Source organism: Dasypus novemcinctus, chromosome 1 (genome assembly GCF_030445035.2).
Source record: "Dasypus novemcinctus isolate mDasNov1 chromosome 1, mDasNov1.1.hap2, whole genome shotgun sequence".
Taxonomy (NCBI): Eukaryota; Metazoa; Chordata; class Mammalia; order Cingulata; family Dasypodidae; genus Dasypus; species Dasypus novemcinctus.
In genome coordinates, this window is record NC_080673.1 from 122437713 (window position 1) to 122450948 (window position 13236).

Consider the following 13236-nt stretch of genomic DNA (forward strand, 5'->3'; position numbering starts at 1 on the left):
TAATTCAAACAGTTGAGTTTGTTTTTGGGGTTGGATAGGATAAATGCACCTGGATAGGATTTTTTAAAGTGATGTTTCCATGTTTTTTTTGACCGGCTTTTTATCTTTATTTCAATTTTTGAAGTTGAAATAAAGTTTATTTTTTTAAAAAGACTATTCCCTCCTCAAACTTATTTCCCAGTCTCTTCTCCTACAGGGTGAGGCTGTGAGAGTCCAGTATTTTCTGCTGCTGTAGTTGAATGATGATATGATGTAGGGTAAGAATGAGGTACTGCTCGGATGCCTGTGTAGGCTCCATCTCTTTCTATCTATGTGACTTTACAATCTTAATTGTAAAGTAAGAATGATGATAGTATTTTCTCATGGAGTAGGTGAGGCAACCAAATATAATCAAATATAATAATGGATAATTGTGTAGGTAAAGTGCTTAGCATAGTGTCTCCCACATAGTTCATGTGTTGGCTATTATTACTGGTATTATTACCATAGAAACGTAGGAAGGAGAAAATGGAAGTATGGATTCTAAGTCATGACTTTCACTGTTTGGCTCGGGAAGAGCCTCTGCCAATGGAGAATTGAGAGATTGGGCTGATAGAGAAAGGAGCAAAGAAAATAGAAATAGTATTAATATACACACCAACTACTTTGGTTTAAATATGTGGCTGCCATAGAACTCAGGGAGGCATGTGATTGGATGGGAGCTACTCTTCTTCTTTAGGCCTTGCCCTAAATTAATCTTGTCTCCACCCCCGCCCCTACCACCCCCACTAAAGTGTTTAGATTTAATCTCCATCTGAGTGATTTTTGAGCTGTATTGGTTAAGACTGATGGATCCTTGGGTGACTTTGTCCAGGACTCTTTAATCTCTCTGCATATTTACTACAGACCACGTCTTGGTCTCTGTGACTCATTAGAACTGAACCAACCATTAGGGGCATTGGGTGGTGTGGCCAGAGCCAAGAGCCTGTCCATTGGCTTGTCCCAGTTGTCTTTCATGGGGACATTCACAGTTGAAGTCCACACCTCAGTGGAAGGTGAGCCAGGCAAAGGAGTGGTGTGAAATGCAGACCAAAATGGTTCTGACTCAATCCCCTCCAGGGGATCTTTTGGTTCTTTAGCTTTCTATTTTCCCGTTTCCCACAGAGGACCCGAGCTGGCTCGTGTTGGCTCTCATCCCTACTGCAGCTTTCCTGTAGAGCGGCTGGCTCCCTCTCTCTGCTCCATCTCCCATGGCCTTTGTGTTTGTGGCCTCTGTGTCTTCCACTGTTCCCTGGGCAGTGGCAATGGTCCTGGCCCTGATGTTCCTTTATCAGTTTTTTTGCTACGATCCTACTTGCGGCTGCCTATTGTTGCTCTTGACACCAAGGCGGCTTCATCTCAAGGCTCCCACTGCTTTTCTCAAGTGAACCTTGGCTCTCTGCCCTCGAGCCATGGCTTTTAAGGGTATGGCATAACCCTGAGGTCACTTTGGATTTTGTTGTTTTGCCTTCACTGTCATCAATGTGACCTTGACACTCCCAATGTCACTGTGGCGAACAAGGTCCTTTTCCAAAAACAAGACTCATATTAAGCTCCAAACTGGGGGTAGGGCTTATTCTCTTAGTCTCTTGTCTCACCTAGGACACAGCAACTTTTCCATTTATCAATTCCATTTCTCCAGGCTGTGCCTCTCTCGTGAGACATAGTACAAGTTTCTTTCAGGGCTGGCTTAGAAAATGATCAGCATCAAATGCATGGCTTAACACCTTAAACAGCCCTTCATCCTTGCTGATCATCATCTAATTACCTTGACCCCAGTCTTGAAACTTTTGCAATTAAGAGCATAGCTCCATCCTAGACAGGGCATGCCTAGGAAGGTCAGCTGTGTCCCTTCGTTCATTAAAGAATCTATGGCCACCAGCATCAGGATATCCTGCAATGATTCTCCCAGAGTGGCTCATTAGAGCTTTTCAAATAAATAAATATGTACTGTGCCAGGGCTAAAACAACAGATTCCTGCACCATGGGAGTAAGCCTGGCTGGGGTCCTGGGAGGAGGGCCTCAAGGTCATGCTGCTTTGCTTCCTCTCCCTCTGGCTACCTCTCACTCCCTCCCTGTCGCCTTCCTTCTTTCCTTTCTTCTTTCTTAAAGCTAGCTCAGAGAAAAGTGTTATTTTTCAGGTGAAATCTCAGCCCTGGCATGATTTAGAGAATCAGGCTGAGTTTCACAACATGGACACTAAGACAATGACTCTGTGGAAAGAGTGTGACCTGACTACCAAGAGATTTGGAATCTCGCTCCAGCTCTACTAACATACTAGCTGTGAAAACTTGGGCAAAAATTTAACCTCTCTGTGCCTCTGATTCTGAAAAACTGGGATGTGGGATGTGGGATGTGTAGGTGGGGACGGTTGACTGATCTTTCTAGAAACATTCTTTTTGATGGAAACTGGCTTCTAGCTACTAGTGATAGAATAGGCCTAGTGTATATCTTAGGGCTTCCTACCTTCTTACCAGGTAGAATGAGGCCCCGGACAGAAAGCACATGCTTGCTTGTTGTACCAAGAAAGAAGTAAAGCATACATTACGTTTAAATCAATAGTATTACTTGAACACAGAAGATGAAACTATTTTCCCCCAAATTGTTTTGATTGCTGCCAGTAGCTGCTATTTGGTATGAAATCCATTCAGATCATCCAAAGCCAAAGGAACATACAGTGCATGAAAAGATTTCATAATTGGCACCATTGTAACTCTATATGGTGTGTGATCTTAGCTAGGAAGAGGGAGGGTTGTAGGATAACTTGTAATCTAATTTTCTTTGTTGTAAAATAGAATGTTACCATTGCGTTCCTGTGGAATAATAATTACACCATCTCAGACAAATAGAGAGCCTTTCTCAGGAGGTGCTTAAAGAGCTCAATAGACATTCATTCAGCCTTGTAAACACAGTAAAACCTGGCTTGCTTGCATTTCTCTCAACTGAAAATTCCTATTAACCACCGTCTCCCCTCATCCGTCCTACAGGGATAAATGATTTTTATGCTGATGAACCTGACGCCCGAGAGACACTGAAGTACTTTCTGAATCATCAAAGAATTATGAAACCTTTACTAGAGTTTAGTGTTAATTGCGATTTATGACCACCTAATTTTTTGAAAAGTGGTAATTTGTGTGTTGCACAGATGATAATTAGTCAGAACTGTTGATGAACCAGGCTGTTCAATTTTCTGACCATTCTGAAGTATAGAGTTTATAGTAACTGCAGCTCCTGCTCTCCCTCTGAGAACCACAAAGGAAGCGGGGTAAATGAAGTGCTATTCTTTATACCTTGGCAGGCACAAACTATTACTCATTCTGGGCAAATGATCATTTTCAGAGCTTTACTCTTCAACTTCTACTTTTGCTTCTAAATTAAATGAAGAGAGAAAAATAGGTAAGTTTTTTAACATGGATTTTATTTGCCTCCTATGTCTTTGTCACCCCTTGGGTAATAACTATTGTTGATAACTAGACTGTTAGCTCTTACAATAAAGGTGAGTGTCTTCAAAACCAAATCTTGGATGATATTTAGTGGCACTTCTTACACAAATTCCAGAGATTCCTTAAGGAGAGTATCAGTGCAGTAGATTTAGTTTTATCAATTGGTCCATTCTAAATGTTTTATTAAAGGGATAAGATCTTAAATCAGTTCTGATCACGTTTTTTAAACTATGGAATCTTAAAAAAGATAGAATTGTCTCATTGCAGAGAATCTAGAAAATTCAGGAATGTGTAAAGAAGAAATAAAATAATCTATAATTCCATCTCCCAGAGAGAACTATTATTGCCTTTTGGCATATTTCCTCCCATTTTAACCATATGTATATATATAAACGTACATACATACATACACACACACACAGTTTACTAAATTGGGATATAATGCATGTATTGATTGTTGTCCCCTACTACCATTGTATTTAGGACATTTTTAGATCATTTAATATTCTTTTAAAACATACTTATTACTGGTTATATTGGTGGAACATGACATACTGAACCATATGTTCTGTTGTTGGACTTTAGATGGTTTACAAATTTTGATTTTATAACACTGTAACAAGTATCTTTGTTCAATTGTTTGTTCATCCATTTCCTTTATTCAATCAGTTTTCATTAAGTACTATGTGCCAGGCCCTAGGCTAGGAGCTAAGGATACATCATTTGTTACAATCCTTCTAATAGCTAACAGTTATTATTATTACTTACTATGGGTACTCTTCTGAGTACTTTATTAGTATTAGCATAATACTTATGTGAATATATATTAGTATAATAATCACACCAATAAATTAATAGTATTAACGAATTATATCCTAACTGTGTTCCTTTGATATAGATATTATTTTCTTATTTTTTAATTAAAAAGATTTTTAGAGCAGTTCCAGGTTTACAGAAAAAATCACACAGAAAGTACAAAGTTCCTATAACAACTTCCTTCCCAGTTTTCCCTATTCTTGGTATTTTGTATTAGTGTGGTTCATTTGTTGCAATTGATCAACCAAAATTATTAACTATAGTCCATAGTTTACATTAGGGTTCACTCTTTGTGTTTTTCCATGCTTTTTCAAAAAAAATTATTCTGGTAAGATACATACAACCTAAAATTTCCCATTTTAACCTCTTTCAAGTACGCAGTGCAGTGGTGTTAACTACATTCATAAAGTTGTCCATTTTCAGATTAGGGAATGGAGGATTAGAGAATGAAGAGACTTGCTCAAGAACACTCAGCTGGTAATTAGCAGAACTGGAATTTCAAACCCAGGCAGCCTCTTAACCACCAAGTTACTGTGTCAGTAAAAATGACACTCACTGTTGACATGAAACAAAGTGTAATGCTCTTTGAGTGATTCTCTGGGTATTTTCTGAGGATAAATTCTAGAAATGGAAATAATGGGTCAAAGACTATGAACATCCTTTCCAGTGAATAATACTGTCAGTCAAGGACCTAAATGGAGAAAGATCAGGGATTATAAGATTTTATGTTTGTTTGCTTTTTTCCCCTTGTATTCTTTTTTCCTGGGTCTCTCTGTCCTTGCTTAACCCACAACCTTAGTAAATAGAGACTCATGCCCTAGAGAAAGTCTGAGCAAAGCACCTGGATCCAGCCAGGGCTGACAGGTGGCTGCTCTTCAGACATCATTCTTTCCTCTTGATGCTACAAGATTAAAGATGGGGGTGGAGGAAAAGAGCTCCTCAAAGGAATGAATCTAGATCACAAATTTATGCATAGCTTGTAATGATAAATATCATCACAAGAAAATGCCTCTGCTTAGTAAAAATCACTAGGTTCAGTTAAAGGAATTCTTATTTCAATTAGTATTTGGTACAGCAAAGGAATGTGGGCACCATTTAACTTAAGCAACAGCCTCTCTTGCATCTAACCCATCAGTTACTTACACATGGCAAGAGATTATCTGTAAATATTCCTTCTGCTCCTCACTATCAAGCTCCTTCTGAAGACCCATTCCCCAAAATGAACATTTTATGTTCTTTGCCCTATTTCCTACTGCCCAGCTTTCAGCAAAGTAGTTTCATGAAGTACTAAAAGCAAAGACTTGATTGTCAAGGGTCCCTAGTTTGATTCCAGGCTTTGCCACGAATCTGCTACATGGTCTTGGACAATCTTTCTGATTCTCAGTTCCTTACCTTTAAAAAAAGAAGGAGTTACAATACAGAGTCCTAGTAACAACCAAATGAAGTACCATGCACAGAAAAGAAATCCAACTTTTATCAAGTTCTTATTATAAGTATCACAAAGTAAAACACAATTCTAAGTGTTTAAATGCCTACATATATTTCTGCCTCAAAATATTTGTGTGATAGGTAGAATTCTAGATGGCTCTTCATCCTCTGGTGTTACTTCCAGGATTATATTATCTTACATGGCAAGAGGAATTTTGCAGATGTAAGTAAAACTACCAATATATTTACCTCAAGAGAGGAAGATTATCCTGGTGGGCCTAATATAATCACATAAGCCCTTTAAGAACGAAGATTTTTTTTCTGGTCGGTGGCAAATTTGCAAGTAAGAGATTTGAAGTGTGAAAAGGACTTGAGCATCTTTATTATTATTATGCCTACCTTACAGATAAGGAAACCAAAGCTCAGAGAAATGAAGTTACTTGCCCAAGTCTCTCAGTTTCTAAATATCAGAACTGGAATTAAAGTCGAGGTAGGCCGGCCCCAGAGCCCATGCTCTTAAACAGTGCACAGTGCCTGGGACACTTCACCTGTGTTTACGACATATTAGTTTCCCTTCTCTTTCCTTTTTGGTGTGGCTCAGGGGACATCTATCTGCTGTTGATGATCTGGTGATGTGGCAGGGAATTCTGAAACCACAGGATAAAGATAGCACACTTGGAGCATTAGTTTTACTCATGGGGGCAGGCATTTTTATATTATAACACACCTGACCATTTCATTGGCTAGAAAGCAAAAGATAAAACTGGAGATGTCAAAGAAATTTTATGCTTTCTATAGTCTCTCTACTGTGAAAGATACTTGACTGATAAAGTTTAAGAAGCACTGAGCTCTAAAACGAATTTAGTTCAATATCTCTTTCTCCACCCCGCCCCCACTTTTTATTCCCCTAAATTGACTTTGTGTCTGCTGCACCAGCTAGAATTATGGGATGAGAATCAGGACATCTGGACCCAGCTATTCATCATCATTCATCCAACCATCTCTTTTCTATTCATTCAGTCAAGCAAGCATTCGTAAAGTGCCTACTATATGCCCAGAGTGTCACTAATATAGTTTGACTTCATGAAGGAATTAAAGTTTCTTGAGTTCTGTTTCCTTGCACATAATACAGATGATTCGACAAAACTTTCTCTAGGGTCCCTGTCTGTCACCAAAGCTAGCGCTTCTACAGTTCTTGGGTGTGCTGACCTCTGGATTTCACACAATTGGCAATGTTTCTCAAGGTACAGCTCTGGGCACCACCTGCATCAAACTCTCCTGGGGCCTAAGAAAAAAGTACATCCTGAGGTCCACCCCAGAGCTACTGAATCAGAAACACTGGGGGTTGGAGATCAGGACATCTCATTTTAAGCAGATTCTCCAGGCCATTCTTAGGCACACAGCTATAGGGATGCAAAATAAATATGTAATATAGGACTTGTGTCCTAGCAGCTGCTTCCCTATTACAAACCAAGCCTTATCGTTTTGGAAAGAAATACAGGCCCACACCTGCCCGTGTTGGTCTCCTGGCCATCTCTGGGAGAGAGCTATGATTGTGAAGCATGTCTGGTCCAACCGTGAGCCTCACAAAGTCACCTCTCCCTTTTGGTGCTTACAGTTACCTGTCCCGTTTTTTAAAGCGTTATGGGAAGGAGTTCCTCCCAGGCTGCTGGAGCCTTTCTCCTTCCCCCAAAGGGAAGGGTGGCGCTGGCGCAGGCCTGTTGGGGAGCCGCTCTCTGCCTTCCGCACCTTGCAGCAGAAATCCCCCCGGTCAGTCTCCCGACCCCGGCAGCCGCCACTTGCACCTCCATTAGCAGCACAGCGGAGGGGAAAACTGGAGAAGTGGGTCATCTAGGCCGGCTCCATAAACAGACCCTCTCCGCTGCCACTCCCCCCTTTTCCTGGAGCTTAAGCCTCGTGCTCCAGCCGAGCGGTGTCGCCCGAGTTTCCAAGCCCCGCGCGGCGGCGCTTTGCCCGCGGTCTGCCCTTGCCGGTGCGCGGCCGCCGGTGCTGCGGCTCGGTTGGCCCTCCGGCCACCCCCTCGGCGGGGCCCTTCCCTTTACTATGGTAATAGTGACATTCAGCGCGGAAGGCTAGCGCAGGCAGCAGTGCGTCCCGCTCCCGCGGTGCGGGAGGGTCGGTCGGCCCGCGCAGCTGCGCGCACCTTGCGCCCGGGAGCCCGCTGGGGGGCGGGCAGCCGGCGCGCTCGGGGGGTCGGTCCCCCGCCGCCCGCCGCGGGGTTCGGTCCCCAGCCACCGCCCCGGCTGGCCCGCGAGGTCGGGCAAGCCCCCTCCCTTCTGGCTCTTACTCAGGGTGAGGAAGGAACCAGCGCTGCGGGAGAGACCCTGCCTCCCTGCTTGTATATGGCAAAGTTTCTCGCCGAGCTCCTGGGCTGCACGTTGCCGAGCAAGGGCGCCTCTCCCATGCTGGAGGTAGGTGGAGGGTGTGTCCTCGTAGGCAAGGTCTGTCTGCGGTGGCGGGCGACCCTGCCCTGGTGTCCGCGGGAGTCGACAAGTGTGCAGTCTGACTTGACTGCTTTCCTCCTGGATGCCTGGGGTGGGGCAGAGAGCATGGCGAGGAGACTGGAAGCCAGGGAGCCTGAATTCTTGCTTCCCTCGACCTCAGGGAACCTTTTTTTTTTTCCTTCCCTAGTTGACAGGTGGACACATTTTCTGTTAATGCGGAGGAGTTTTGCTAGTTACTCTTTCCCTAAGATGCTAGGAAGGTCTTTTAAAATGAGTCATATCCTTGCCATCTCTCTTTGCTGCCTACTTTGCTTTTTCCTTCTCTATATGCTTGTTAATCTGAAAAAATAATTAACAGTAAAGTCTTTGGGTGGGAAAGTTGCTATTCCCAACTACTTCCAAACCTCAACCTTCAGCACACCACAAACTCCATTTAAGTTCAGGAATTTCTTTCTGAGTGAGATACACTGAGGATGAAAAGGGTTAAAACAGGATTTGCCAAATCAGGGGAACAGAGAGCAATTCTGAAGGCAGGGACATCTAATTGCCCACACCTGCCTGAGGTGGCAATGCTGCTGCTGTAAGCATCTCTGCAAGGAGTCGTTTGAGGGATGCTTGGCTGGGTTGTCCTGTGGAGAGTGGCGGCATCAACTGTTTTAAGTGAAACCTACATTTGCCACTGAGTAGGGAGAGCTTTACATCCGGCTCAGCCCCCCTTCTCTCTATAGTCAGAACTTGAGTATCCTTTGTCTATATCCACTCCCTCCACTACAACAGACCGTGGGGCAAGTAGGCCTGGCTTTGCCCTGGACCAGAGGACTGGGGTGGTGACCAGGTTCACGAGTGCCGCAGGGTGTGCTTGCAGCACTGCGCGCTCCTCATGCTTGGGGGCTGGCGACTTTCTCTGCAGCCCTCAAGACTCGGAAGAAGCTGCCCCAGCCTTCCCTGTCTGCAGTTTCTTGATCAGCCAGAGAGAAGCTGAACTTGGTCTCTTCTCTCCTGCATTCAGGAGCTTGCCCTTCACGTGAGAGAGCAAGGCAGCTTTTCAGGTTTCAAAGCCAACCTTTTTGTTGGCTGCATGTGAATTTTTTTTTCACCTTTGGCAACTGTAGGTATTCTTTCCTTCTGAGGTCAAAAGGTCATATTCATTGGAATTTGGAGTTCAAATTGTCCAGCCTGTCATCTCTGGTGTGTGAGAAAATACTTATTTTTGCTTATTTTTTTATTAGAGTAGTTGTAGGCTTACAGAAAAATCAAGCAGAAAGTGTGAAGTTCCCACCATATACCCCCCTTTACATGCACAGTTTCCATATTAACACTGCATTAGTGTGTACCTTTGTTACAATTGATAAAACAATGTTATTATAATTTACAATTTACTATAGTCCATATTACACTAGGGTTCATGCTTTGTGTTGTACAGTTCCGGGTTTCTCTTTTTAAAAAAATTTTTATTCTTGTAGCATATAAAATTTACTGGTGTTAATTATATTCATAACTTTGTGCCAACATTACCACCATCCGTTACCAAAATTTTTCCATTACCCCATATAAAAAATCTATACAAATTAAGTATTTTTTAACAAATCGATTTTATTGATACATGGTAATAAAACATAAATCCATCTGAAGTATATAGTTAAGGGTAGTTGGTATAATCACACAGTTGTGCATTAATCACTTCAATCATTAGAGCATTTTCATTATTCCAATAATAATAATTAATAACAAAAAAAAGACAAAACAAACAGAAACTCTTCACCACAATCTCTCTATGCTTCCCCTGCTGTAAATAGCTGCTATTCTATTTCTGTCTCTCTAGTTTATTTGTCTTTATATTTTGTAAAAACAGTCTTTTATATGCAATATTATACATATTCGTGTTTCACATGAGATTTCACTATGTTATACAATCACGTATTACATTTTTTAGCTTTCTTTCTAGTACTGATTAAGTATTAACTACCCCTGACCCCACCATGGTAATATTATCCCAGTTTCTGGCTATGAATTTGCATATTCTAATTATTTCATATAAATGAGATCATAAAATATTTGTCCTTTTGAGTCTGGCTTATTTAACTCAACATGATGTCTCCAAGGTTCATCTATGCTGTTTCATGCATCAGAACTTCATTCCTTTTTACACTTGAATAATATTACATTGTATGTACATGCCACATTGTACTTATACATTCGCCTGTTGATGGACACCTGGGTTGCTTGCTCTTTTTGGCTACTGTGAATTATGGGCTATTAACATTGTTGTGCAAAGAGCTGTTCTAGTCTCTGCTTTCAATTCTTTTGGTTAGATACCTACAAATGGACTTTCTGGGTCATATGCTAATTCCATACTTAACTTTCTGAGGAACCACCAAATTGTTTTCCATAGCAGTTGCACCCTTTTATGTTCTAATCAACAGTGAATGAGTATTCCTATTTTGCCACATCCTCTACAACACTTGTTTTCCATTTTGTAATAGTAGTCATTCTAGTAGGTATGAACTGGTATCTCATTGTAGTTTTTAAAAATTAATTAATTAATTAATTAATTTCCCCCCCCCCCCCCCCCCAGTTATCTAATCTCTGTGTCCATTCTTTGTATTTTCTTCTTTGACCACTTCTATCCTTATCAGCGGCACCGGGAATCTGTGTTTCTTTTTGTTGCATCATCTTGTTGTGTCAGCTCTCTGTGTGTGTGGTGCCATTCTTGGGCAGGCTGCACTTTCTTTTGCGCTGGGTGGCTCTCCTTACGGGGTATACTCCTTGCGCATGGGGCTCCCCTACAGCACTCCTTGTGCATAACAGCACTGCACGTGGGCCAGCTCCATACGGGTCAAGGAGGCCCCGGGTTTGAACCACGGACCTCCCGTGTAGTAGGCGGAAAGCCCTATCCTTTGGGCCAAGTCCGCTTCCCTCATTGTAGTTTCGATTTGCATTTCACTAAAGGCTAATGATGTTAAGCATCTTTTCATGTGATTTCTAGCCATCTGTATATCTTCTTTTGAGAAATGTCTCCTCAAGTCTACAAAATGGTTTTTGAGTACAGGTGTTCCAAATAGTATGTAATAAGGAAGAGCTTGGTGTACTAGAAAAACACAAGAGGACTGGGTGAATATTTGGTAGACGAATTAGATTAAATGAAGAGCTCAGAAAAGTAAAGTTTTATATGCCTGTAATTAAAATTAACTGCATCTCTTGGAATGCAACATCATTGCCCATTTGCTTTTTGTGAAGTAAATGTTAAGTAGCATTTGGGGATCTTGCCAGAGACCTGAGATATTCCTTTAAACTTGCTTTTCTCTTTGTGTTTCTTTTCACCTGGGTTTGGGTTTTTGTTCTTAAATCACCGAAACCCATGCCAAGCAATATTGGTTGTATGTTCTACTCATGGAGTACATATTACTGCCTGTTTTATCCTCCAGTCAATAGATTCCTCCCATGATTTCTTAGAATGGTGGCCTCCAAATTATTCCAGAGAGGAGGGCTTCAAAAACTCACCAGAGACATACTTAGACAATCTTTTAAAAATGAGTGACTGATTTGTCTTTGAAGAACGCTGGAGAAAGAAAATATTCTTGGTCATTCCCCTGGTCCTTGGTAACTTCTGGCATCTTGCTTTTGTGTTATTTTCCACCAATCTCGAGGCAGGAGCTATAGCCTCTGCTCCCTTCTCCTTTCTACAAATAGTTGACTCAATATTGGCTGTATCAGCCTAACATACTCTATGTGGGCATTGCTTTTAATCAGTGTTCCTGGAGAAGGTAAGTGATCACAACTTTTCTACCTAGGGGAAAATCAGTACCCAAAGAGATAAATAACTGAGTCGGGAATGTGCTTTGAGGATGCTTGTTTCTCCTGCTTGGCAATAACCCCTTCAGCAAGCTCTTACTCATTGATGGAGCCACAGTTGTTGAGCTTTCTACTTCTGGGAAGGAGAGAAGTGTGTGAGAAAGTTATTCTTAAACCTTTCCAAACATTCATTTCCAAATTGAAAGTCCTGGGACACTTGAGAAAATTTTAGGTGGCTTTTTGTTTTCACCACATGTACTAATTCTGACTTCAGAGGCTACCTTTAGTTTCAGGGAGGTCAGGAGAAGAGATAAATGTTTTCACAATGAATGGCCTTTGTTTCATTTTGGTTAGAAGATGGTCAAGAATGTATTTTCTTTCCTACATAGATTAATTAGATTTGCACAGAGGAGATTGTGAGAGAGAACCTAATCCCAACAGAACTTCCTATGTGTTTACAGTATCTGATAAGGAGGCATGCATGATAGCTTATGGAGAACACAGAGGGAAAAAAAGTCACTGTGGTTGAAACAACTCCAGTTCCTGCCCTGCTCTGTCATCTTCAGAAGCAAAGGACAGATGGTGCTCATTTGAAACAGAGTGTCTTAATGACCATTTTGTGACCCTGTGCTTTTTACTTCTTGGTAAAGTGTTTTAAGTTTGCAAATCCAGTCTTTGAGAGTCAATTCACAAATTCCAAGAAAAAGCAAAGGATAGTAAGTTTCCTCCGAGAGCCATGTTCCTGCCCTGATCATTGAGCTAGATTTTGGAAATTATGTTTTTGACACATCAAGGCAGAACTGAACAACTATTCCAATGTCTAGAAAGGTATCAGACCTAGCAGGTCCTATTTATGTATGTTCTGTCTGCATAGATTAATGAGTGTCTGGCCTGGTATCCACAGTTTGCCAGGTTCTGACATTTTATGAACATGCTCCCCACCTCCAGCTCAAGTCTTGCTTTGTATCATGTCTTAGTGGTAGTCAGTGATGGGGTTTGAGTTCCAGGGCAGGAAATGGCAGAAAGATAATATAGTCAAAAGCTGGTTTTCCTCCTTTACTGCCCCTCTTCCTCTAGTCCACTAACCTGCATTTTTCCCTATCCTTCTTCATCATCTAACCTGGAGGAATACCTCAAAGGACCCTCGTCATTGGGTGGAACACATTTGGCTCTATAGAAAAGAGATTTCCAATTCCACACCCTTCTTCATGAATGTCATCTTTAGAATTGCCAAGCCTCACATATACTCTACATCTTTCTACATTGTGTTTGCT

At 41.7% G+C, this 13236-nt stretch overlaps 1 protein-coding gene across 3 annotated transcripts in view; it reads left to right on the top strand.

The window, feature by feature from the left end:
- The first annotated feature begins 7921 nt into the window (after window positions 1-7921).
- Window positions 7922-13236, top strand: part of RASGEF1B (RasGEF domain family member 1B) — a 595268-nt gene continuing 589953 nt past the window's right edge. The window contains exon 1 of one of the 3 annotated variants that reach the window (XM_071215864.1): window positions 7922-8137. Coding sequence is in view for 1 of the 3 variants with exons in the window: in XM_058296515.2 (XP_058152498.1) it covers window positions 8069-8137 (69 nt within the window). In the remaining 2 variants the exon portion in view is untranslated. The remainder of the gene's footprint in view (window positions 8138-13236) is intronic. The other 2 variants (XM_071215856.1, XM_058296515.2) reach the window with 2 other exon arrangements.